General features: G+C 39.3%; 1 protein-coding gene across 1 annotated transcript in view; it reads right to left on the bottom strand.

Annotated features, from left to right (window-relative positions):
* Positions 1 to 24,437, bottom strand: part of NISCH (nischarin) — a 33,746-nt gene that overhangs the window by 7,670 nt on the left and 1,639 nt on the right. The window contains exons 2-16 of the mRNA XM_080995368.1: positions 18,314 to 18,397; positions 16,581 to 16,763; positions 15,390 to 15,438; positions 14,258 to 14,421; positions 12,382 to 12,477; positions 11,425 to 11,520; positions 10,884 to 11,036; positions 10,395 to 10,463; positions 9,900 to 10,085; positions 8,957 to 9,085; positions 8,332 to 8,445; positions 6,446 to 6,554; positions 3,762 to 3,880; positions 2,294 to 2,349; positions 504 to 1,817 (exon numbers count right to left, since the gene is read on the bottom strand). Of these exons, the coding sequence (XP_080851494.1) occupies positions 504 to 1,817; positions 2,294 to 2,349; positions 3,762 to 3,880; positions 6,446 to 6,554; positions 8,332 to 8,445; positions 8,957 to 9,085; positions 9,900 to 10,085; positions 10,395 to 10,463; positions 10,884 to 11,036; positions 11,425 to 11,520; positions 12,382 to 12,477; positions 14,258 to 14,421; positions 15,390 to 15,438; positions 16,581 to 16,763; positions 18,314 to 18,397 (2,921 nt within the window). The remainder of the gene's footprint in view (positions 1 to 503; positions 1,818 to 2,293; positions 2,350 to 3,761; positions 3,881 to 6,445; positions 6,555 to 8,331; positions 8,446 to 8,956; positions 9,086 to 9,899; positions 10,086 to 10,394; positions 10,464 to 10,883; positions 11,037 to 11,424; positions 11,521 to 12,381; positions 12,478 to 14,257; positions 14,422 to 15,389; positions 15,439 to 16,580; positions 16,764 to 18,313; positions 18,398 to 24,437) is intronic.

The following is a 24,437-nucleotide window of genomic DNA, read 5'->3' as shown; positions in this document are numbered from 1 at the left end:
TGGCAATTTATAGAATACTCATTGCTCAGTTCACGGCAAGCCTTCTTCACAGACAAGAAGTTCTCACTAGCTCTTTTTCAGTATGTGATTACAATGACACAACAGGGAGGAAGGTGACCAACTTGTTGGCCCAGTCCCCTCCATCACATTTCTGTCAATTAGCTCTGCAGCCCGCTATGCATTTTAGGGCTAAGTTCTGAACTGGGGAGCCTGCCATACCAGAGTAGGCTCCCTGTGTGATTTAGATAGAAGCTTCATCTTCCAGGAGTCTAAATCATACAGAGAACCTGCACGAGTAGTAGAAGAGCAGCAGAAGTCCAGACCCTGGCATGCAGAAGGGGATGCAGCTGAAAAACAAAAATATGCCAGAAAGCTGGGGCCTACAGGTTTGTTCCCATCCTCCCATACTGCAATTTTAAACACACATATATGGCTAAATTTTTGGAGATGGCTAGTATTATAGCCACGCTGCGATGAGTGACATTCAAAACAGTTTTCCTCACCTTGCAGTTTGGCCATGTTTCTTGGAGTCCCAGAGAGGGTTTCTTACAGATTCTGCTTTGAAAATAATTATAGTTTTGATGTCTTGTAAAAGTGTCCTCAGAAGACCGTAGATTCTTAGAAAACGGAATTTTTCATGAGGTAGGACAAATACAGCTGTGACAAATCTGTAGCCAACGAGCAATTCAAGCACATGGCCATCTGAAAACGAACCTTCTTGCTGAATAGAATGGCTGGCAGGGTGCAAGAGAACAGAAGCTAGTGGAATCCTGCTCAGCTTGAATATGCTCCTTGCGTTCTCAGAGTCTATGTATTTACCTGGCAGTACATTAAAGTCAACTTGAACGATGTGTAGGTGTTGGGGTGTTAGAAATATCCAACAGGGATGGAACATGCAGTGGCCCTCTTCGGCAGATTTATGAAATGTTGAATAAAGTGCAGAACAACCAACGTGTTTAGAGGAAGTTTTGCCATCACTGGCAGATTCTAGCTGACACAAGACTTTCTGAGCATCAGCTTTATTACGGCAGAAAAGGTAGGCAGGGAAACAACCCTTTATCTCTGTGTTTTCAGATGAAATGTGATAAAATCCCATAAGCTGGTAGACAAATTCTTGCAAACTTGCTTTGCCACAGTACAGTACAGAACTTGTTAAAGCAGGCGTACAGCTCTGAGAGCGAGACATATGTAAACAGGAATAGAAATCTTGCAGATTCTGAGAGTCCGAAACAACAAACAAGCAGGTATCGCCATTATTTACCTTGAGTGTCAAACATATTTCTGGTATTAAAAAGCCAAATTCTGTAAGGTCAGAATATGGAAAGCACAGTGCTAATTTCAAGGCAGAAAGAATATTCTGGCAGTTTCCTTTGGGATCTTGAGGGATTTCAAATACAGCTACCACACTATTGGTCAAAACCAAACAGGAAGCAAACTGCTTGAGTCCTTTATGAACCTGAATACAAAAGCTCCAGAGAACTTTGACTATGTCATCCGGCTCTGTTTTTGTGCTGTCAGAAGCTATTTGCACAATATCTGATGTAGGGATGAACTCAAATACATTGTCCCCTTCATGAAGCCCCATTTCAAAATAGCCATCTTCAGTATCTGCAACTCTGGAATCACTCAAAAGGTTCCCTGTATTTTGAGTTTCCACTGAGAAAGAGGGTGCACTTTCCACAGCATCTGCTATCAAAGCAGAGAGATGTTGCACAAAATCCTGATTTGTGGCAGTGTACGACATACAGGTGAAAGGCAGGATGACAGTATTAAGAGAGTCGGGCAAGGCATCAGGTTCTTCTTTTGAATGGCCCAAGCTTTATTAAAAAATAGAAAACTATATTAATCCAAGTTCAAAAATAATCATCCTATTTCCAAGTCTCACTCTGGTGTCTCTTCATTACTAAAATATTTAAAATACATGTATTATTATTGATAATTATTATTATATGTAATGAGGCAATGGCATTTGAGATAAAAGTAGACGGTTGCTGAACTTATGCAGGTATGCATTCATTCAGCTGGTCCTTACAAACCATTTCGAGTGTGTACAGAGTCCATCCTGACCTCAACTTGCCCCATCTGCATTTTGTGGAGCTGCTTCCTGTACTTCCTGTTTCACACTTCTGCTTTAAACAGGAAGTACAGGGAGCTCCCAGGCAGATGAACCCCCTTAAGTCTTCACAACTTTATTTCTCCTCTCTTTACAGTGATCTCTAGCAGCTACAAGTTTTGAATGCATGCAAATGTTCAAGAGGTAGAAGTGGAAATCAAAATGAAACATCACTCTCACCACATGTGATGGGCATTTTCATATTTGTTGGAAGAGTCCAACTGAGAAGCAGGTACCTTGAAAGAGAAGGGAATCAGAATAAATAAGTCACACTCTGATGCATCTGTCAAGTTTGCCCCTGGTACTGCACAACTGAAGGGCAGTACATTCTTGCGTTTGCCATCGGCCAGGGGACTAAGGGCCGCTGGGAGGCTGCTCCTACTGACTCCCAAGTAGAGAGTAATGGACAAGAGGAAGATCAGTCGGTCCCCATGCATTGCATGCAGCTGCAGGGATCTTGCTTTGCCAGTGCTTGCTGGAAAGAACACTTACAAGAACTTTGTAACTAAGAAGTGGGGTCTCTTTGCTCCTCCCTTCCAATCACTTTTCTTTTTGTGTTTTTAAGATTGTAAGCCTGAATCATTGACTGCTTTAAGAGCAGGAAAAAATATTAAAGTGAAGAAACAAACATACAAAAGGAGACACGATAATCTAGTAAAAGGTGGGCCTAGTCACATAACAACCTTAACATAGTTCAAAAGGTTAATATGGCTCAATAACTAGCTGAACTGTGGGCTATAATATGGTTGCCATACGTTCTGATTATCCCAGACATTACTGGGATTTCAATGGTTTTTTGTGTTGTCCCCCCGCCACCGAAAAGGGAATGTGTCAAGTTCTTTGGCATTATTTTTTTTTAATGTCAATTTGTTTGTGTCCGGATTTTCACTTCTTGAAATATGGCAACCCTAGATAACCTGTTTAACTTTAAAATGACTTTAATAAGCATCACTTGGCTATCTGGAGTAGCTAGTGATTGCTCTGAATGGTGCTTTCCCCCTTTAAAGCAGAATGGCATGTATAGGCTTTGTTGTTCTTTAGTGCAACATGGCAAATCAACAGGTAGCTCTTTGCAAGTCCTGATGATTAGCTGATCATCCACATAGGAACCTGCAGTCATTGTGATGCCAGGATACTGACAACTGGGTGCATTGGCTACCTACTTAACTGTGCCTATGAGGGAAGTTGAGAGAAGATAGGTTCCGGCCCACCAAGCAGATATAGTTCCCCACCCTTGCTATAGGTAGAAGACATTCAGTGAATACATCAGATTTCCTTGTATCAGAAGTTTACAAGCAAACCTCAGGAAAAGAAAAAAATGTTTGCTTTTTTAAAGTAGCCATGGTATAGTTTCCTCATATCATTTTTTGCATCTGTCTGTCTGTCTGTCTGTCTGTCTCTGTCTCTGTCTCTGTCTCTGTCTCTGTCTCTCTCTCTCTCTCTCTCTCACACACACACACACACACAATTACAAATTCACTAAAGCAGAAAGATTATCTAACATATGGACAGCTATTTGAAATATGTTTCCAGTCAGCCATCTTGCTGAAATCTTACTCCACTTTTCTCAGACATGGCATTCAGGTTTGAGTGGGCTACAGACTTTGCTGGTTTATGACAAAAACTATCTCAGAAAATGAGCCATTACCTGATTTCTGCTTCCCAGGCCGGGTGTTTCAGAGCATCTTTGAGTAACTGTATGGCTTGTAGGAGTCGAACTACTTGATGAGAAACTGCTGGCTAGGACTGTTTTTCTAAAAGTTATTTCTAGAACAGATAAAAAAAACAGTTCTTGAACACCACTGATGTAAAAACAAGCAAATGTGATTTGAAATATACTAAATAGTATTAACTTTCACATGCTCTGAGAAAGAAAATGCATTGTATTTCAAGCATACATTTATACAATGTCATCCTGTGCTTGAGATTACTTAAGAGAAATGCACATCCATCAACTAACATACCTATTTGACATACTGATAATTTAACAATAATTACTGAATACACAGGTTCATCAGAAGCTTGGAATCTTATTACTTCCCACCCAGGCTGCTGCATTTATGCTTGACGGAAGCAAATGATCTCAATGGAGCTGAGTTTCCAACGAAATAACTGGGCTGCTGAAATGTGTGAAAGGCTTGGACTGCAGTTCAGATTGTTTCAGATTTGAAGTCATTTAAATAATTTTGTGTCATTCAGATGAAAATTAGGGAGGCATCCATTTGTCCATTGCATTCATCCTTTTCCCTATTGCATATGTGAGCCCATGTTTGGAGTTTTCCATCACTGCCCCCCCCCCCCCCGCAACTGTCCCATGACTGGCCAGCTGGACTCCCAGGAGGACTGTGAGTGGAGAGTGCGCTCAGGGAAGTAATTAATGTACTGAACAAGGCTAACTGGACTGGGTATTATATATATTTCTTTGCAGCTCTCTTCTATATATAACCTCAAGCACTCAAGAGAACAATAATTGTTAAAATCAGAAGACAAATGGAAATATTTTTAGCTGTCAATGTTTTTATAGTAATCGTAGCCATACATTCATGTGAAATGATCCTTGGTTATGGTATGAAATAAGGCTAACAGCCCAATTCTGTGTTTGCTCAGAAGTGAGAACAAATTATTACAGTGGGATGCGGTAGCTTACTCTTGTTTTAACAGAATAATCCTAAGCAAGTTTACTCAGAAGCAAGTCCCGCTGAAGACTGCTTCTCTAGTAAATGTGCTTCGGATGGCAGTCTAGAAGTGTCATGTAATTAGTTTCAGAATTTCTTTTGTATTTCCTATTAATTTGCAACCAAAAAATTAAGTTTGCAAACCCCTTAAAATTATTAATGTGTAACTTCACACATTAATAATTTCTTCAACAGAAGACCCCTACAGTCTACCTGTTCATTATGGGGGAAAAAACAAAAACAATCTACTGAATTCTGATAGTAGTTAAGGAAGCTGAAGAAATATTTGTGCTTTTCTGTTTCCTGTAAAAAATATTTAAATCTTGGATTTCCTGTAACACTTGATATGATTAATACTTTATGGAAACAGATGGTGTCACAAAAACACCAGCAGTTGTTTCAGAAAATAAAATGGCAGAACACATGTCCATCCTTGGAAGTTTCAACCCGAAAGACTGTTACAAACAGGGCCTCCAGTTTTCACGAAGAGATCTCTCCCAGCTCCAGCTAGAGATGCCAGGGACCTCCTGCGTGCAGAGCTGAGGCAGGTCACTGAGATATGACCTGTTCCATATATATATGTCCATGACTTTGAATTTTGGCTACATTGATATTTGAAAAAGAACCTGTGAAAACTAGCAACATTAAAAAAAAACCCAAATGCACATAATTTTGGAGGAAATGCCTTGTACTGATAGAAGATAGAAAACAAGGAAAGATATTGCAACGACTTGCACATACAACATTTGGATATTTCCAAATTCCTACCGCAATTTTCTTAGTGTTTGAAGAAATGTGGTAAAATGTTTTCTACTTTATATTTTATTTGCTTGCAATAACCTATATAAATAAATTGAAGCATATGCCTCATTTACTGCTTATGTAGTATTCTCAGCACAAGTAAGGTAAAGGTAAGGTAAATGTAAAGGACGCCTGGACATTTAAGTGCAGTCAAAGGCGACTATGGGGTTGTGGTGCTCATCTCGCTTTTCAGGCCGAGGGAGCCAGCGTTTGTCCACAAACAGCTTTCCGGGTCATGTGGCCAACATGATTAAACCACTTCTGGCACAACGGGACACTGTGATGGAAACAAGAGCGCACGGAAACACCGTTTACCTTCCTGCTGCAGCGGTACCTATTTATTTACTTGCACCGGCATGCTTTCAAACTTCTAGGTTGGCAGGAGCTGGGACAGAGCAACGGGAGCTCAGCCCATCACAGGGATTTGAACTGCCGACCTTCTCATCAGCAAGCCCAAGAGGCTCAGTGGTTTAGACCACAGCGGCACCTGCGTCCCTTTCACCACCAGTGGAGAGTTATGGGCTGATGAGAACATACAAAAGAGCCTGGTGGATCAGGCCAATGGCCTATCTAGTCCAGCATTCTGTTCTCACAGTGAGCACCCAGATGTCTGTGAGAAATCAGCAAGCATGACCTGAGCACAAGAGCACTCTTCTCCCTGTGGCTTCCAGTGACTGGTATTCAGAAGCAATACTGCCTCCAACCATGGGTACAGAAGTATTTGATCATTTGCCTTTGTGCTTCCACTGATGTTGCCAAACCCCATTTCCCTGTAAAGAAATTCATGTATATCAATGCAGCCTAGAAAGGCAGAACCAAAAGGCCTGGCCATGCAGCATGATACATACATGATTACCTTGACTGGAGCTGACAGGACGAGGCAGAGAAGGAGAGGGAGGATGTACAGAAAGAGAAGAACAGTTTGATTTTGAACTGGCAGCAGAAAGCTTGGGATCTTCGGGGATCTGAGAAAGAAAAAAGGAAGGGCTGGGAACAAAGGCTACAAAGCATCCCTATCTCGAATGAAAACAAAGACAGATTTGTTAGCAAGCAGTAGGGCTGTGATAAATTAGATAATTTTAAAACACAGCTTCTTCGCCATAATACTGGATGTTGGCAATACTGCATTAACAGCACTTAAGATCAATTTAAAAAGTCCAGTGTATGAACAAGCAAATTATCCACCTTTCAATGGACCAATTAACTTTAGTACCAGAAAGAAAATGTTAGGAATGTTTTCCCAAGAAACTCAAAAGTAAAAGCCAAGAGTGAGAAGAAACCCATCAGTAACTGTTTCTTCCTATGGGCAATATCCAACGTTACTCATACTCAAAGCAGACCTAGTGAAATTCAGGGATGCCAACAAGATTCCCTGTGTATGGAATACTGAATGTGGATTGGGCCCCCTGCATACACACAACATGAAAATAACTGCTGCTTATGTGTGTACATATATAAACTTAGCCTATCTTACCTCGCAGGGCTATTGCAAAGATAGAAAGGGTTGGGAGGGGAATGTACACAACCATGAGTTCCCGGGATGAAAAGCAAGATACAAATATGAAAAAAAAAAAAAAAGAAGAAGAAGCAACCAATACTCTAAGCATGTGCAGTTTCACAACTCCCAAAAAACACAAAACATTTTGACAACCTCGAGGAACAAAAAAAACGTATCCATGTGTGCTAACAGTACAATCCATAGGAATTCTAACTTGCTGAAGCTGTGGAGTTCTGGATGATTTTATAGTTGTACCTGCAGATTCATTTTGTATATTGTTGTTTTATGGTTACTGTATATTAATAAGCAACAGCCCAGCCAAAACAAGCAGACCAGTTGTGGTTGCGTGGAGGGACGTGGAAAATCAGGAGGCAGGGGGGAAGAGAATGACAACGACGACCTTGCAATATCACAATTTTTTCCCAGTAGAGAGTAGTTTGATGTGGTACTCTCTCCCAGTAGAGAGTAGTAATATAATCAAGACCACAGCCTGCTGCACATGGAGGATCAATACTTCTTAGGGTTTAAAATAATATTTACCACTAAGCAGCTAAATAAAAAACCTAGTACTTTACATGTAGATCCCTAGAGATTTACATCCAACTGAAATATGTTTAATACCCATTGTTCAATATTTTTATTATTCTTTATTTGTATTTCATTTCCTAACCACCTTCATCTGTATAGATCACAGGGGCACTCCTTCATGTGTGTCGCTCCCAAGCCAGTCAAAGCTTTATACACCAATGTAAGCAACATGGTAGCCAATAGGCGCAAGTGAAGCTCCCAGAGAACTTGTGTTCTATGATTCATCCTTCTAGGAATAGCATGCAGCAAACCTGCTATGGCATTCTGCACCAGTGGCATATTCTGGATCAGATTCTGGGCAGCCCCACTATAATCTAGTTGTGCTATAAGTTGCAATATTGCATGCTGATCACATTCTACGAAAGTTTCTCATCTCCTCATAGCTGTGCCAGTGGGGCAGGAAATATGCAAGCCCTCAGGGAGTCATTCTCATAACTCTAAACCATGATTTTGCATTATGTCCAAACACTATCAAGGAATGTCAGCGAAGTGAGGGAGAAGATATTGTCTAAATGGAAATTTCAGTATAGTGCACAAAGAAATGTCTTCAAACAGGCCACCACTTCCACATAATTTGATACATCATCTTGCCTCCTTCCTAAAAAAAGTTTAAAAGCATCCTATTGAACAGGTTTCATTATCCATCCATCTCTCACCTTTTTATCAGAGTTGTTCATTCTGCATTTTGCATCTTTTGCTTTTTGAATAGCCTTCAACACTTCCACAGTGTCAAGTTCTTTTTCAGTGGTCACAGTATAATCCAAACAGACCTGAAAAACCAAGGGACCAATCATAATAAATCTTCTACAATAAAGCAATTTGAATCCCATTAGCTTACCCAGACAATATTAAATCAATGCAAAAGTTAAAACAAAGCCTTTAGAACTCAAGTACATATAGACAGACATCTCAACTTAAGATTCCTGCTTATCATATGAACTACCAGTAGTTAAAATTGGCAAAGCATATTTTAAACACTGGAATAGCTAGCCCAGTACTGTCAATCCTGAGTGGTAGCACCTTTTTAAAGTCTCTCACACAGGTCTCTCCTACCACTGCTACTTGATAGTATAGTTAATTGGAGATACTGGGGATTGAATTTAGGACCTTTTTCATGAAAAGCTTGGGCTCTATCACTAAATTTTCATGTTGTTGTGGGTCCTACTCGTTTTATCAAGAAATTTTATCATATGTCACACTGCTTCTCAAAAAAATGTGCTGCTTTCACACTGTATTATACAAAAGAAAATCCCATCAAATGTTAAGTATGAGAACATTTACCTCTGAGGCTCTGTCCCCAAACTGAGCTAGCACTTTGGTCCTGTAATCGGGAATAATACTCAAAGGATTGTTGGATAAGACAACTTTTTCCAAGCATGGAAGACCGCCTATATTCTTTATTTCATCAATCTGAAAAGCACAGGAATAAAAAATAAATTCTTCCATATATTATTTTCTGATTGCTCTCTTTATAGTGATAGGCTGCAGATTGTAACTCTAAAACAGTTTATTAAAAATCCTATTCGGTGACAATAATAAATCAGAAGATATTTGCTGGTTCTGCACCAAAAGCGTGCAGATTTTTGACTATGAGGGGCTAGGGAGACTGGAGGAATGGGTGGAAACAGGACTGAAGATTCCATCCAAACAAAATGAGCTTTTTACAAAAGGAAGGAAGGAAGGGCATACATTTCAATAACATACAATAATAAAGAAATAAATAAAGTGAAACAATACAACTGAAGTAAAATTAAAATTAAACATACTGTGCACACAAAAGCTAATTTGGGTAGTTTCATTCAAAATCCCAGAAAATAGTTGATTATTGGGGATAGTAACATCCCTCCCATAAATTTTCCTTATTTTATTTTATTACATAATACAAATGTTTGAAAGATACAGGACACAAACAACGGCTTGTCTATTTGACATCATGCGGTCCACAAATGAGTGGAGAAATTGCCATTGCAGAGAGATATAAGCTGAGCTTTTTAGTAGACGGAAGCTACACAATAAGGTTAGAAATTTGCTCTCTTATTTAGAAAGGGGAAATAAAGATGCTCAGGATTCCATGGAGATGAACAGGAATCAGATTGCACGATTTGCAGTATGAGACCATGCTGATTTCTAGACCCCCAAAATAGTTACACATATTGTTTAACACTACTTTTTTCACTCAGTAAGACTTCTGAGTAAACATGTATATGATTGTGCTGCATAATACCTGGTCCACTTTGTTGTTGCTAAGATCCAGGTTGACTAAAGAATAGAGTTTGTTGAGGCCATTAAGTCTTTCCAGATGATTCCCTGCTAAGTTCAGTGTTTTGATATTCCCAATTTTGGTATGAATACCTTCTAGTGTTGCAAGTTTATTGTAGGATAGATCCAGATGAATGAGGTTGTACAGATGCTACAACAGAAAACAAGCAGATTACATGTTAATTTAATAGCATTTGTGCCATAAATTGACACCCCGAGGCTTTATAAAGTTGCTATTCATACACAGCAATTAAAGCGGTAATTCTATACAATTAACTTAATGGGCCTTATTTCTGAGCAGACATGCATACAATTGCAATGCTCACTTCCAAAATTGCACTGAAGACAGACTTACCAAGAGAAAGGTAATCAAGCAGGTTCAATATCAAATCATAAGCAAACATTTAAGGAACTAAACAAAAATACACACTATAATATTACCAAAGATGTCAAAGCTAACCTGTAAGTTTTCCACTAGTGGTACATCGTTGTGGCTTAAATCAAGAAATTCTATCTTCGGCATAAGTTTCTAAAACAAAGGAAGAGTGACCTTTCAGTGTGAATACTGAACACTGTTTGGAATCAGAACAACGACATGATTAGTGCTATGTTCCCAAAGGAATTTAGGAGTTCAATTTCTCAAGCAGAGCTCGAAGGCCACAAGGCACACCTCTTTTGAAAGTAAGGGAAATTTCAAAAGCAATTTGCAATATAGTATAGCTCTCTGCAGTTCAACGGGGAAAATACAATTAGGCATGATCTTTGGCAAAGGTGTTCAGAAGCCTTGATCATTTTATAGCATTCTATGAAATGACCAAGGCTTTTGGGCAACCCTGACAATGTTCAAAAGCCTCGATCATTTCACAATATGCTAGCATCAATAAGTAAAACACATATATCACTCACTTTCTTTTAAAATTTTAAAACATTTTTAAAAATATGGTCTTACCACAGATTCATCAATTCGAGCTATGCTGTTGTGACTCATATCTAAGGTTGTTAAAGTTCTCCATGTTGGAATAACTGCGGTCACGGGACAACTGGAAGGTGCACCCTCTGGCTCCCACTGGTCAAATTCATAGGCCTCAGGAACTAGGACCTCCTGTTCAAAACACAGAGAACGTTGAATGAAATTCTTTTTATTTCGACTTTTCTCCCTCCCCCAAAGAAGTTTTAGCCTTGTAAACCATCTCCCCTCAAGAATTATTATATGCAGAGATAAATTAAGCCTACATTTTAAAAGCCTGAGTTGCAAGATATTTCACCCAGAGTACTGTATGCAGTCACACTGCATCACACTGATTTTGGTGAGGTTACAAGTATAAATGCTTAGGGCTGAGCTGTAAAACCATCTCAATAAGACATCTCACAAAAACATGCTTACATTCATGCATTCAAATTCTGAATATAACTTTGTTACTTTGTGAACAGTCAAAAGCTGTAAACAACTGCCACAATGTAATTGCAAATGGTTAATGTTTCAGTCTTACCATCATTGATGTTGCTGAGAACTGAACACTCAGTGTAGCCAAAGTGTGCTTTGAGGAGGTCAGCCCTTTAATAACTTTTGCGCCACAGTGATTTATCTGTTTGTTTTTTATCAAAAAGGGTATATAAAGCAAAATGAAGATCATCAGAGAAAAGCAAAATTCCATTTTTTATTACTGTACTACTACAGCTACTCCTTTAGTTCTAGCACACCCAGTACCAATCTACCATGTTGGGATAAAATCAGCACCACAACATATAAACAATAAAAATCGCATTACTCCATAAAAATTATAACCCAATACTACAAAATCCAATATTCAACAGCAAACATCAACCTAAGCGGATAAAGCACTGAAATGCAGTTAATATAGTCCAGGTGTTTGTGTAAATAGCTGGGTCTGTGATGAAAACATCTCAGCCAACAAGGACTGAAAATGATCCCAATTAACCTAAACAGACCACGCACTGGACACCGTGCCACACACTGCTTCAAATGCAGCATCAGAGTACAAGCAGATATGGGCAACTTTTTTCTCTAAGTGCAGGTGGTCAAAAGTTCCACTTCACTTCTAAGCCTGATCTCAATAAGCTCTTTATCACTTGGAACAACTTTGCTAGATGACATCTCAAATGCTGCAATGGAGAAAGCAAAATTAGATTTTATTTGCCTTTCAACAACATGTTTGGTTGGATATTCACTATGTGACTTGTGCTCCCTGCACTCCAGCTGCTGTCTGGCCTTCTGAAAATTAAAGAGGCTTATGGGCTCCATAGCACTGAGAGTGAGTAGGCCATCTCCAGGTTAATATTCAAGTAAGCAACTCTATCAGTTTTCAGGACAATTAATGAAGGTTTTGCAATATTTCAAAGCTGGGACCAAAAAACTCAGACATATATTGCATGCACAAAGGCCCAGTTTTGGTCCTTGGCTTCACCAAACTCTTTTTCAACTATACCTGTATCTGATGAAGAGATTTAAATATTGATAGGTCAAAAGGCAAAAGATGTTCCTGAATGTTACTGGTTCCCAAAGGTCCACTTGTGCCTGTTATCTAAAGACAAAAATTAAGATATTGCTAAATTAAGTACAAATTATGATGAATAATCCACAAGTGTTTACTGGCAAAAATAAAAAGGCGAATTTTACTGCTCCCAGGACCTATATTCAATGTAATATCACGTGACAACCATCTAAAGATGCAGCACACATATGCAGCTAAAACAACACTGCCACCTTGTGCTTATATTTTGTACCATATGGTGTTTGAGTTAAAAGACTCTTCTTCATGGGCAAACAGACTCAATATTTTTAAGGAGTAGCTAAAACAATATCCTGTGCTGGCCAATACAATCACTCAAAATATATTGGATCTTCATATATTTTTCTTTGAGGACTCTTCATTCCTGGTGATAAAATGTTTCTATTAGAACATATTTACCTGCAGATACCAAGAGAAAAACTGGGCAAATATATCAAAGTGACAGTGAAACCAAATATATTTGGTTTGCACACAATTAAACATTTAATGAATGGGCAAAATATAATATCATCTGAAGCAGTTGCATAAGTCATGGCAGGTAAAGGTAAAGGTACCCCTGCCCGTACGGGCCAGTCTTGCCAGACTCTAGGGTTGTGCGCTCATCTCACTCTATAGGCCGGGAGCCAGCGCTGTCCGCAGACACTTCCGGGTCATGTGGCCAGCATGACAAGCTGCATCTGGCGAGCCAGCGCAGCACACGGAACGCCGTTTACCTTCCCGCTGGTAAGCGGTCCCTATTTATCTACTTGCACCCGGGGGTGCTTTCGAACTGCTAGGTTGGCAGGTGCTGGGACCGAACGACGGGAGCGCACCCCGCCGCGGGGATTCGAACCGCCGGCCATGCGATCGGCAAGTCCTAGGTGCTGAGGTTTTACCCACAGCGCCACCCGCGTCCCAAGTCATGGCAAGACCACCAATATTTAAATACGCCCAGGTGGTCCTGTCCCTGCACAGGAAATATAGTGAATCAAGGGAAGGTAACTGCAGTGAGGCACTTATCAACAGCCAGACAGGAATACTATGCATTTTGATACTAGAGTTTAAGAGATCTATCATGTACTTTTACAAGGAAATAATGGGCAAGATATGCAGATCAAGAATTGGACATTAAGAAATGGCAATGGATTTGTATTAAGGAACTATCAAGTTTGATTTTTTTAATATACTTTTTTGTAAACTACTTTGAGGTTTGTTTTTACAACCAAGCAGTATATAAATTTTATGAAAGAAATAATAAATGTACTATCAACACACTTAAAAGAAAAGTATTTTAAAACTCAGAACCGATGGAATTTGACACCATATAGATTGAGCCAGATTTGTCTGTCAGCATGAATAAATTGTTGGGACATATAAAGCAGCATGGGCAGACTTTCTAAATATATTTTGGGACTGTCCTATAATCCAGATTGTTTGGATTACAATCTGGAGCCTAGACAGGGAAATGATATATATTACCATTAGAACCAAAGCTGTTACTATTGGGTTATTTAAAGGAATCCATTATTGATGTTGACTTGGAAATGGTAATTCTTCTCCTTACAACTAGCAATACTTGTAAAGAAGCAAACGAGGGGGGAAATATCACTCCACCATTTTCAGAATGGCTTAACATAATATGGAACATAGCAATACTATCCAAATTAAAATACTGTATTACAGAAGAATGAGTAGAAAGATGATGTGTGATGTTTTGGAACAATCTTCAGGACATTATTCAATCTTTGCTTATTACAATTATCAGCATGTAGAATTTATTTCAAAATTAAAAAATGGAAAAGAACACATTTACCTTTAAATATTTGAGTCTACACGTGAAATCCAGAATGTGACCAAGATCAGTTTTGGCATCTCCATTTGCACATGTTGGCTTTCCCCAACGAAGTTGTTGAGTAATAGCATATAACTGCAAGGGTCTGATATTAAAGACCTCACCAGCCATAAGTAACTGCTCTCCTGAGAAACAAAAATAAGAGATTTGGCAAGCATTCACCAATATTACTGGGAGAACAATAAAACATAAATGCTACAATTTGCCTTATAGATGATTGCAATCTTCTAAGTCTTTTTCCATTTCTGACCAGAATTTGCAAAGTTTAACCGGGATTTCTATATATCATAATAGTACCAAGCTATATATCATAATAGTACTAAGCACCCACTGCATATGTAAGCACTTAGACAAAGTTGAAAAAGCTTTTTAAAACATCTAATTTATTTTATTTTAGCTGTGTTTAAAGCTGTCCAGGGTCCCCCAGGAGCAGATTCTGAGGGTTATCTTGGGGCTGCAGGGAAGAGGAGAGGAAGGTGAAGTCTCATTGAGCAAGTGCAAGTCTGCTAAAGCAACACTGGATTTTGCTGTACACCCCTTACTTTTGGCAAGAGCCCCACCTCTGCCAACCAATATAAGATGTGATGTGACACACCACTGTAGAAAAAGAATCACCTAACACACATAAAGTTACTGAGGAAGACAGTTATTATATGTGCTTGATGGCATGTTACATACAAACATGCACATCTGCTTTGGCTAGCTTCAAATCTAAGAGCACAGTTCTATATGTGTCAGTTCCGATGACAGCCACAGTGATTTCAATAGATTCACTCCCAGGTATGTCCCTAAATTAGCTATAGAGAAACAGCACACATGCCAAGAATTATATTGTGTTTAGAGGAATTACAGTTTTTTTCAGCATCAATGAAAGATTATTTATTCACTCAAGCCTTTAAAATAACATGTGTTTTTATAATCTGGGCTTTTCAATTTTATGATTAGATTTTTATTGTATGCATGCCAAAAATGAACATTTATTTATGCTGCTCTTGCTGCTTTGTATTTTTAATACCATATTCTATTTTGTGAGTGATCCAGTGAATATATGTTACTGGGTGGTCATACAAAATAAAAAATAAATAAAAAATACCTTTGTGAAAGAGTTCTTCAGCCAATGCAGCTGTGATCCCAATGATTTCCTATAAAGAACAAGCAAATGGAAGAAAAAATCACAAACTTCTGCTTGAACATTTTTTAAAAAAACATAAAACAAGATTCAATATATCTTAAAAAATAATACAGAATTAAAATAATCCAAACACTGAGTGATGTTCAGTGCTGGCTGTACTCAGGAAATTAAGTCAATTAAGTGAGAGGCTATTTTATCCCTTATATACCCAGTACATCACAGCACTCTGCAGAAGACATTAGTTCAACTCACTAGCTGCTCAGCCAATAAGGAAGAAAAAGTGTCTGAAATTATTCCCCAGTGGAGATGAAGGCTGTGTGTCCATTTTTCTTTTTTTAAAAAAAATTCTTTTTAATGAACTAAGCTACTGCTGGGAAAAAGATCCACAAGACAGGGAAGAATCTATTTCCTTTTACTGCAGTTCTAATTGCACAAGTTACATCCACTTCATTTCCTCAATGGTACAATAATTAAAACTGCTGTATCAGATGCAGATGGTGTGTATCAATGAACAACTTGAGAGAGGAAGCTATTTCAAAATAGGAAGATTACTTTTAAAGAAGAAATCCGCGAAGAAGAAAAGAAAGGGAAATACGTAAGGAATGACATTTGTTTCCCTGTGACATTATCCTGATAATCAGTCAATATTTGGAGCTAAATGCAATTGAGAAAATTCAGCAAGAAGGAACTATAAATGCATAATCAGAAAATGCTGTATGAAATCATTAAACATCAAAATATGCATCTAATATATAAATGGCAATGAAACGTAATCATTTAGCACCTGTGCCTTAGTCTTCAATGGGACATACTCTGGTCACAGTTCAAATAATATGTAAAAGGGTTTGAAAAAAGACCAACAAATTCTTGTGCTGCAAGATTTTTTAAAAAGGGTGACTACAAATACAGAAGAGAAAGTGTGCTGAAAGGTTTTCTGAAACTCAAGCTATGAAAAGCAATAGATGAAAGGCACAAACACCCTAAATTCACACTGGTCATTTCAAGGCATATTTCTGAGAAGACAAGTTGTCAACATAGTGGACTACAATTCTCATCAGCCCCATGCCATTTAAGATAAGAAATTTAAAATAAGAACTGAACTCAGAATATTTGACAATAAACCATAGTGAAGAATGGCAGAATGCAACTTACGTATAAGTGAAAATGTAAGAACTGGGACAACACTTTGGGTGCAGCCAAGGGAAACGTAAGAAGGAGAGTTTGTAGATAGACTTCCAATTCTTTTTGTCTTTTTTCTACCAAACTTTTGGAATTCTTGCCAATAATCTTCTTAGGTGGTAACAGATTCTTATCTATTCTCTTTTCTGAAACAAGCTGTAAGACAAAGAGTTAAGATTGTTCCTAAATGAATCAGAGTTTTCAGAAATTAGTATTTACTGCTTACACTAAAAATTAGGGCCAAACTGAAATAAAATATTTATTTTGTCAGTAATTACCAATATAGTTTTTGAAAACTCAGGGTAATATAAAGTGAGATCTTTTTTAAAAGCTTTTACATACTGCTTTGCATGCCTTCCAAACCAATTTTTAAAAATCGGGGGACAGGGACGGGGGTCGGGACTAAGGTCTCAAAAAAGATTTGTACAATACAAACAGCAACAATGCAAATCAAACAGACAAACAAACAGACAAACTTCCTTAAAGGTCTTGCGGAATAACCGAGATAGTGCCAGGAGAGCAGGTTCTTAATATTGATGAAATGAATAACATTGGCTTGGGTCCAGAGATACCTTGCAGTTGTGAAATAGCACTTCATTTGGGTAAGACTGCTTTGCTGAATTCACCCAATTTCCTGTCCTGCTGCATCCGATCCTATGCTATACCAGAAGATCTGCTGATCTTCAGGGATGGTCTTTGGGGAGAGGAGGGCAAGTCAGAAAAGCTTCACTGCATGAGCAGAGTTCCACTCCAACCTAATTTTTAACATAATGAAGTGAATGCCTTTCTCTTTGGGGGGGTGGGGGAGAGGTTATAGTCTACATTATGGTTCAACAATTCTGAACTTTAAAGTCAGCAAATGTTCTTCATTAATGAGCTCAGGAACCAAATGATGACATATTACCACTCACAAGGCTCAAACACCACTAAGAATAGGAAACTAGCAGGTACCAGAAATTAAGTAATGACCAGGTTCCTACTATGACCATGTAAACAAATGAACTTGGATTTTCATAAGCAGATCGTTATTTTCCATAGGCAATGGCTAAAAAAACCAAGCAGATTTTACCTAATATAATTTGCTCTCAGTGCAATCCCATACATTTCTACTCATAAGTAAGCCCTACTGTGTTCGATAGAATTTGCTCATGTGTGGGTAGATAACAGCTTACTGGCCCATTAAATGTTAACAATGCCTTGAATCCTATGATTAGTACTCTCTTTTCTTTTCTTTTCTTTTCTTTTCTCTTTTCTCTTCTCTTCTCTTTTCAGCAACAGCTCTCACTCAATTGTGTGTGTGTGTAGGGGTCTGGATTCTGACTCCCGAATAGCAAGGAGGGAGGTTTTAGCTCTTTCTATGTGAAATTTTCATCAACAAAAATCGGGTGCAAGATTCTTGCATTGCTGGGAGTTCAAGTAGATGACCTTCATGGTCCCTTCCAACTCTAGCATTCTGTCACAAAGCCATATGCTGGGGGAGAGGGGAACTCCCTCCCTCTCATGGTGTGGTCTCCCATATGGCTTTCCTTTCTTTTTAAAGAGAATCGCAATGTGGGATATCTTTTGTTTCTGTGTTTTCACCGCTTTTAATTATTTTATATATAAAATGTATTGAGACACCGGGTTAGAAGAAGAGTAATAAATCAATGTTAATAAAACAGTAACAGAGTCATTACAACAAACATTTTAAATATGAGGATATTTACCTTTTCATGAAGTTCATGGAAGTCACTGTATCGATGTTTGACCACCCACTGATGGTTGCCAATGCTCACTTGAATGATGTACACCTAAATAAAATACAACTCTTAGCTGATAAAGGAACCTAAGATGGCCAATGTTTACACATTCAGAGATACAAAATCCCTCCAGTGTTTGTGTAACATTAAATAAAGGCTGCCAGTTAGGTTCTGAGCTTCTGCACATCCCAAGAATACCTAAACCCGTGCAAGTACAGCATACTGACACACAAAGCAGAGGCCCATTACCAGCAATATTCAGGTACCAGTTACTGGTTTAATTTGAAGAACACACACACATCTTCCTTCAGCAAAAATGATATCCTATATCAAGCAAGCCATTGTGATTTGCCAACAAGAAACCAGCACAGTTATGAATCGCAATGCTTCCATCACATTTATGCTATGCTCCCTGATAAGCTGGGCATAATACTGAAAGGACAAGTAAGGCAAGAGGAGCAGACAGAAATAACTGAACAGAGGTAACAGTGACAAGCAGACCTCCCTCTCCTCAAAGCCCTTCTTGCACCCAAAGTATTTGCCCAGTGACAGCCTATTGACATTCTTCAGCCACTAGGAAGTGTCATGAGATACTCTGGGATCTGTATTGCTTTCTATCGAAAACAAGCCCAAGACTGTATCTGGTGTTAGTGACTGAGCTTAGATTTGAGAGATAATGATAAAAACGTTTATCCAAAAAACATATAAAACTTCACACAGTATTACAGCATTGCCAGCATAGTGGAGAGGGATTTGCATTGATTTTGGAAAGGCACACTAGAGTCCAATACCATCTAAGTATTGTTTTTAGAGTGGATTCTTGAATCCTAGAAGTTATAGTTTTTAATGGAGCATTTACCCATATTTGATCCCATTTATGTTCATGAATCTGACATTTAAGGTCATCCTCCCAAGATATGCTAAGATCCTGGGGAGGAACCCATAGCCGGCCTTATTAATAACTGTAAATATTGGATACCTTTAGAATTCAGATATATTGAACATATTTGTCTGTAAGGCAGACAGCTGGGTGGTCCAATATAGGAAATAAAGGGGATGTAGATGGAGCTAAGTGTGAAACCATCTCTTCCATACCCTAAAAGTCAATTGAAAAAAGAGATTGTGTATTTTCCCAATACACACTCAATAAGGATTTTTTAAAAGGCAGAGCATTAACTGAAGGGGTGGTGCAGAATAATTCCATTTGAAGCCACAAGATCTCCAGCAAATCAGTAATAATATGCATTATTTGTGCAAGTTGAAAGCATCATAATATAATATAATTTAAGATAAGGCACCCCCAATCCTCTTTTGTCTCTAGGATGATACAAAATTTGGAGGGTTGTTCTACTACTAAGTACTGTATTAATAATAAAGGTTACTGATAATTACTTATTCAGTATTTTAATGAAGTAGGATTTTAGGCTTTGTATTCTGTGACCTAACATACAGAGTTTTTGAGCAATACTTTCTCTCTCATCACATCTCTCTTTCCCAAAATTTATATGGATGATCTCTATTAGAACAAACAATACCGGGTGTTTTTCTAGGAGCATGATATTTAAAGCAGCTTAACATTCTGGCTTGTTGAGAAGTCATTAATTATCATTTCTCAAGTTGTATGTTATGGGAAGGTATAGTTAAGTGGACACTTCCTGCTTTGTTCACAGGAAGGCAAGGCAAAGGAGCTGCATTTAAGTTCATCAGGTTTGGTCATAGTACGGCTTAAGCAGTCAAGATATGATTGTTTGAATGCAGCCTGTATGCTTCATTTCAATTATAGTATAATCATATAATCATGCATTAGTCCCTGCATTAGCAACTAAGGAAGAAGATTGTGAATCACTAATTCTGAAATGATAACCAGATCTATGATTAGCATTTCCTCTACATTAGTATTTTTAATACTGCATGTTACAAACAAGGCACTACAAGAGTGCTTTAAAATTGCTTCATTTTCAAATCTCATGCAGAACTAAGCATATATTCAGGGTTGTCTCTATCTCATACACAGCTTGTCCTATTTTAATATTGATATAGGAAATTGATGGCGGGGGCAGATTAACATACCATTATGATGTACTATGTTGATAACATAATTCTATTACTAAAAGAAGCTACCTGATTTTCAGCAATTTTCAGCTGTCACAGGCACACAAGGCTGCAGCGTAAAACCCTGTTGCATGAGTAGACGTCCACTCGTGCAAAGTCTGAATGTAATTCAAATTATCTTCCTCTGATCACACTAACTAAAACGCTTAGTAAAAGTCATTAAGGTGTATATCAGAAAATAATAATAATAATAATAATGCTCAGGACTCAAACATTTTATCATAAAACAAGGGAGCTTTAAAAGCAAAAGTTAGAAAAGTAACAGGATACTGTTTGATATATCTACAGTATTCCCCATTTTAAAAAACTCAGTCCAAAGTACAAATATTTTTTTCCTGCCAACGCATGCAAATAATTTAACTGGCATGAGACATCATTAATGGCATTTTAACCACATCACTGTCAGAAATCTGTTGGTCTTGGCATTAGTTAGGTGGTTACCTTTATACTCTTAGGCTGGAATCCAATGCATCTTTATCTAGAAGCATGCCTCACTCAACACAGACTTATGTCTAAGGAAACATGTAGGGGACTTAACGTTAAATTAGATTAGATTAATAAATACTGTTTAAAATACTTCACTGATATAGAGAATAGAAAAGAGTGTGTACTCTTGTATTCTGAAGGTTGATGAATACATGCCTATTTCTAGAATGAGACTCCACTACCTGAAATCAATTATTTTCACTGCTTATTTCTATGGAACAATACAAATGAAATAATATGGAGCAACCTAGCTACGATAGTGGCTGCAATCTACAGAGGCTCCATGTGCATTTGGAGGAGGGGGAACCATGCACACAGCAGGAGGTTTCTTTGAAGTTCTCACTGCAGCAGCTCTGGCTGTTGAGGCAGCAAGCTGTTTTGCAAATTGAACCATGGCAGTAGGAGCTGCTGCAGCAAATACTTCAAAGGAAGCTCAGGCTGTGCACTCAGTTTTTCTCTGTGCACACTTTTCTGGACTGTGTCTCTAGAATCACAATAATCAGCATGTATTTACGCACAAGAGAAGACAGGGTTGTTTTTACATTTCTCACAGCACAATCCTTTTGTAAATGAAGCTTCAAAGCCTGTACACTTCATCATCAATGTCACTTATCTAGCTATTGCTTTGTATTATCTAGTAATAATCGAAAGATCTGCAGTTACAAAGGGCAATGTTATTACCCAAGTTGATAGGTAAGCTATGTGTTTTGAGCTTGCAGTTTTCATTAGGGGCACTAAATACAAGGTAGAGTATATACAAAATATCTCATAAAAAAACAATTGCATATTTTCATTTCAGATTGGCTCTTAAAAGGAAGCTTGGAAAAGGGAATCTTTGCACTGTCTCGTCTGGAGCCCACCAAAAACCGCTCCTGAGGATGAAGGAACTCTCCAGAATAGGATGGGGCAGGACACAGGGGCCGCAGGGGGAATTACTTTGTCCCCCTTACTAAGGCATTGTATCTCCCTTTGATTTCAGGCAGCCTCCCACACCTTCAGGAGCAGCTTTTCCAGGGGTGCAGGAAGCTGTCGTGGGGAGATAAGGGTGGGAAAGTCTCCTAAGGGCTTCTTGCTGTTCATAATTCTGAGAAACAAAGAAAAAATACATGCAGAACCGTGGGCACAATCCAGTAAAAGTTGGGGAGGGGGAATCACTTCATCTGAAATAAGTGCAACTCAAATGTGCTTACCTTCAGCTGTTTAAGAATTCTTAATTTTATTAAGTCCCCCCCATATAACATAACTTAAAAATACATTTTTAATGAGTGCAACCTAATTCCTATGAAGAGATACTAGTGAGTTGTTCAATAAATGGTGAGAATGTGTATTGCCAAGTAGGCTGATGGGAACATATATTTGCATAATATAAATGGGGTTTTGGCTATCCCCAATTGCACCAAAGCATGGAGAATGTGTCCCTGACTTCCCATAGGGAGGAATGTCAAGGGACCAGGAAGACTTTTGGAACTGCCCTTTTTTTGGCCCACGGTGTTGGACAGTGGTGTAGCAGGGTGGAGGGGCACCAGGGCGATTGCCCTGGGTTCAAAAATTTATAGGGATGTGCTTCTGAGCACATGCAAAATACTCCTTCCCTCTTAGGCTGCGGTTGCAGCTGCTGCCCTGACCAAAGGCACTCCCTGTCCCACCTGCCTGCTTCACCTGAGCAGGACACCAAACAGGAGCTAGGATAGGAGAGGCCCTTGTATTCCTCAGCTGTGTGGCGTCTCCTGATGGTGAGACAGGTGGATGGACGGCGAGACTTGAGGCAGTGGCAATGCCCCAACCTGAGGAGGTGTGCACATATATCCTGCACTGCTCCATCTGGCAGCAGCAGCAGCACTGCATGGAGGCACTGCGATGGCCAACAACTCTGTCCTGCCCACCGCTGGCTTCCTCTGCCCATTGCCCTGACCCTCAGCAGAGATGCTCCCACCCATTTCAGCCTGCCCTGCAGCAGGGAGGGTCATGTGCCCACTCAACAACAGCCCCGACAGCGCGGCACTCTGTTGCCACGCACTGTTCTTCGAAACCAAATCCACCGCCACCTTTTTCTCCAAGCGTAGAGAAAGGTGCGCAAAAGGGAAGGAGCCACAGAGGTTGTGCAGAGTGCAAGCCAATGATGGCAAAGGTTTGCACCATCGGAGTGCTCCCATCCCATCAGAAGGGTTACTCTGTGCTCACCGTGAACTGAGATGTCAGTGGTTGGTTCCAGATGGTCCCAGTCCCTGAAAAGCAGACTCTCGCATGGTGGGCTCCTCAAACTTTTCCTTGACTGTGATATATGATTGCTTCTTCCTACAGGTTAGGGGGCTCAATACTTGCCTTGCCCTGGGCACTGGCAAACCACACTAAGCCACTGCAGTTGGAGGAGCTGACTTCTTGAATATCAAAGAAGTAGATCTGACAAGGGGCCATGGGGCTGCACCCTTACTGAACTGTGTTACTAGGGATGAAAGTAGATCTGAGAGAGGGTAGGGATTGATGTAATGGCTGCCAGACACTGCTGACTCTTAAGCAGGGAAAAGTATAGCTTACTTTGCTTACTTATATAGTTGTGTAAGGATATTCATTGGTCGCTCTCACAAATAAAAACGCTGCAAGTTTCCCAAAGCCAAGTCTAGTACCTTTCCCATCATCATAAGTTACCTGGGACACTGCAAGTCCATTACAGTCATACCTTATGTTGCGTTTGCTTCAGGTTGAGCTTTTTCAGGTTGCATCCCACGGCGACACGGAAGTACCAGAAAGGATTACTTCGGCGTTTTGCTGCTCGCGTATGCGCAGACGCTCAAAAATGACGTCACACGCATGCGCAGAAGCAGCAAATCGCGACCTGCGCACACGCGGGTTGCGTTCTGCTCAGGTTGCGAATGGGGCTCTGGAACGGATCCCGTCCGCAACCAGAGGTACCACTGTATCTTACAAAAGTGGAGAGCTGCCACACAGTTACTAATTTTTTAGAGGGAGAATTATCAGAGTGAAATTTTTAGAGGGGCAGGCGTTCAAGTCTATAGCAGCAGCAGCAACAACAACAACAAAACCCAAAAGGAATCTTGAAAGGCTAACCAATTTATTACGGCATATGCTCTTTTGGACTACAGTCTACTTCATCAGCAAACCTATTTCCTGTCTATGGTTTTCTTATTATTATCATGAGGTTGCTGTGGTAGGCGACCTACCAGTCTCTCTTCGTTTTACATTGGGTAGAACCAGCAAATAAAAGTATTCACTAACAAACAAGGCGCAAGCCAAAATTAGCACTGTGAGGGGGACTGTTTGCCTAATTTTGGCTGGATTAGTCACTATAATATCATTATCTGCTCTGCACACAGATCAAAAGAATTACATTTTGAAAGTACTTTATCTAGACTGCTTTCTCCCCTTTCTCTCTTATTTTAGCTAGCCCGTGTACTCAAGGGGGAAAATATTTTCAAAACTCTCACACTGCAGTTCTATCTCTGCCAGGTATCTCACATTATGTAAATCATTTCCA

This window comes from Podarcis pityusensis (assembly GCF_964106645.2).
Source record: "Podarcis pityusensis genome assembly, chromosome: 2".
NCBI lineage: Eukaryota > Metazoa > Chordata > Lepidosauria > Squamata > Lacertidae > Podarcis > Podarcis pityusensis.
Note: the sequence above shows the minus strand (reverse complement) of the source record. Positions and strands in the feature narration are given on the sequence as shown.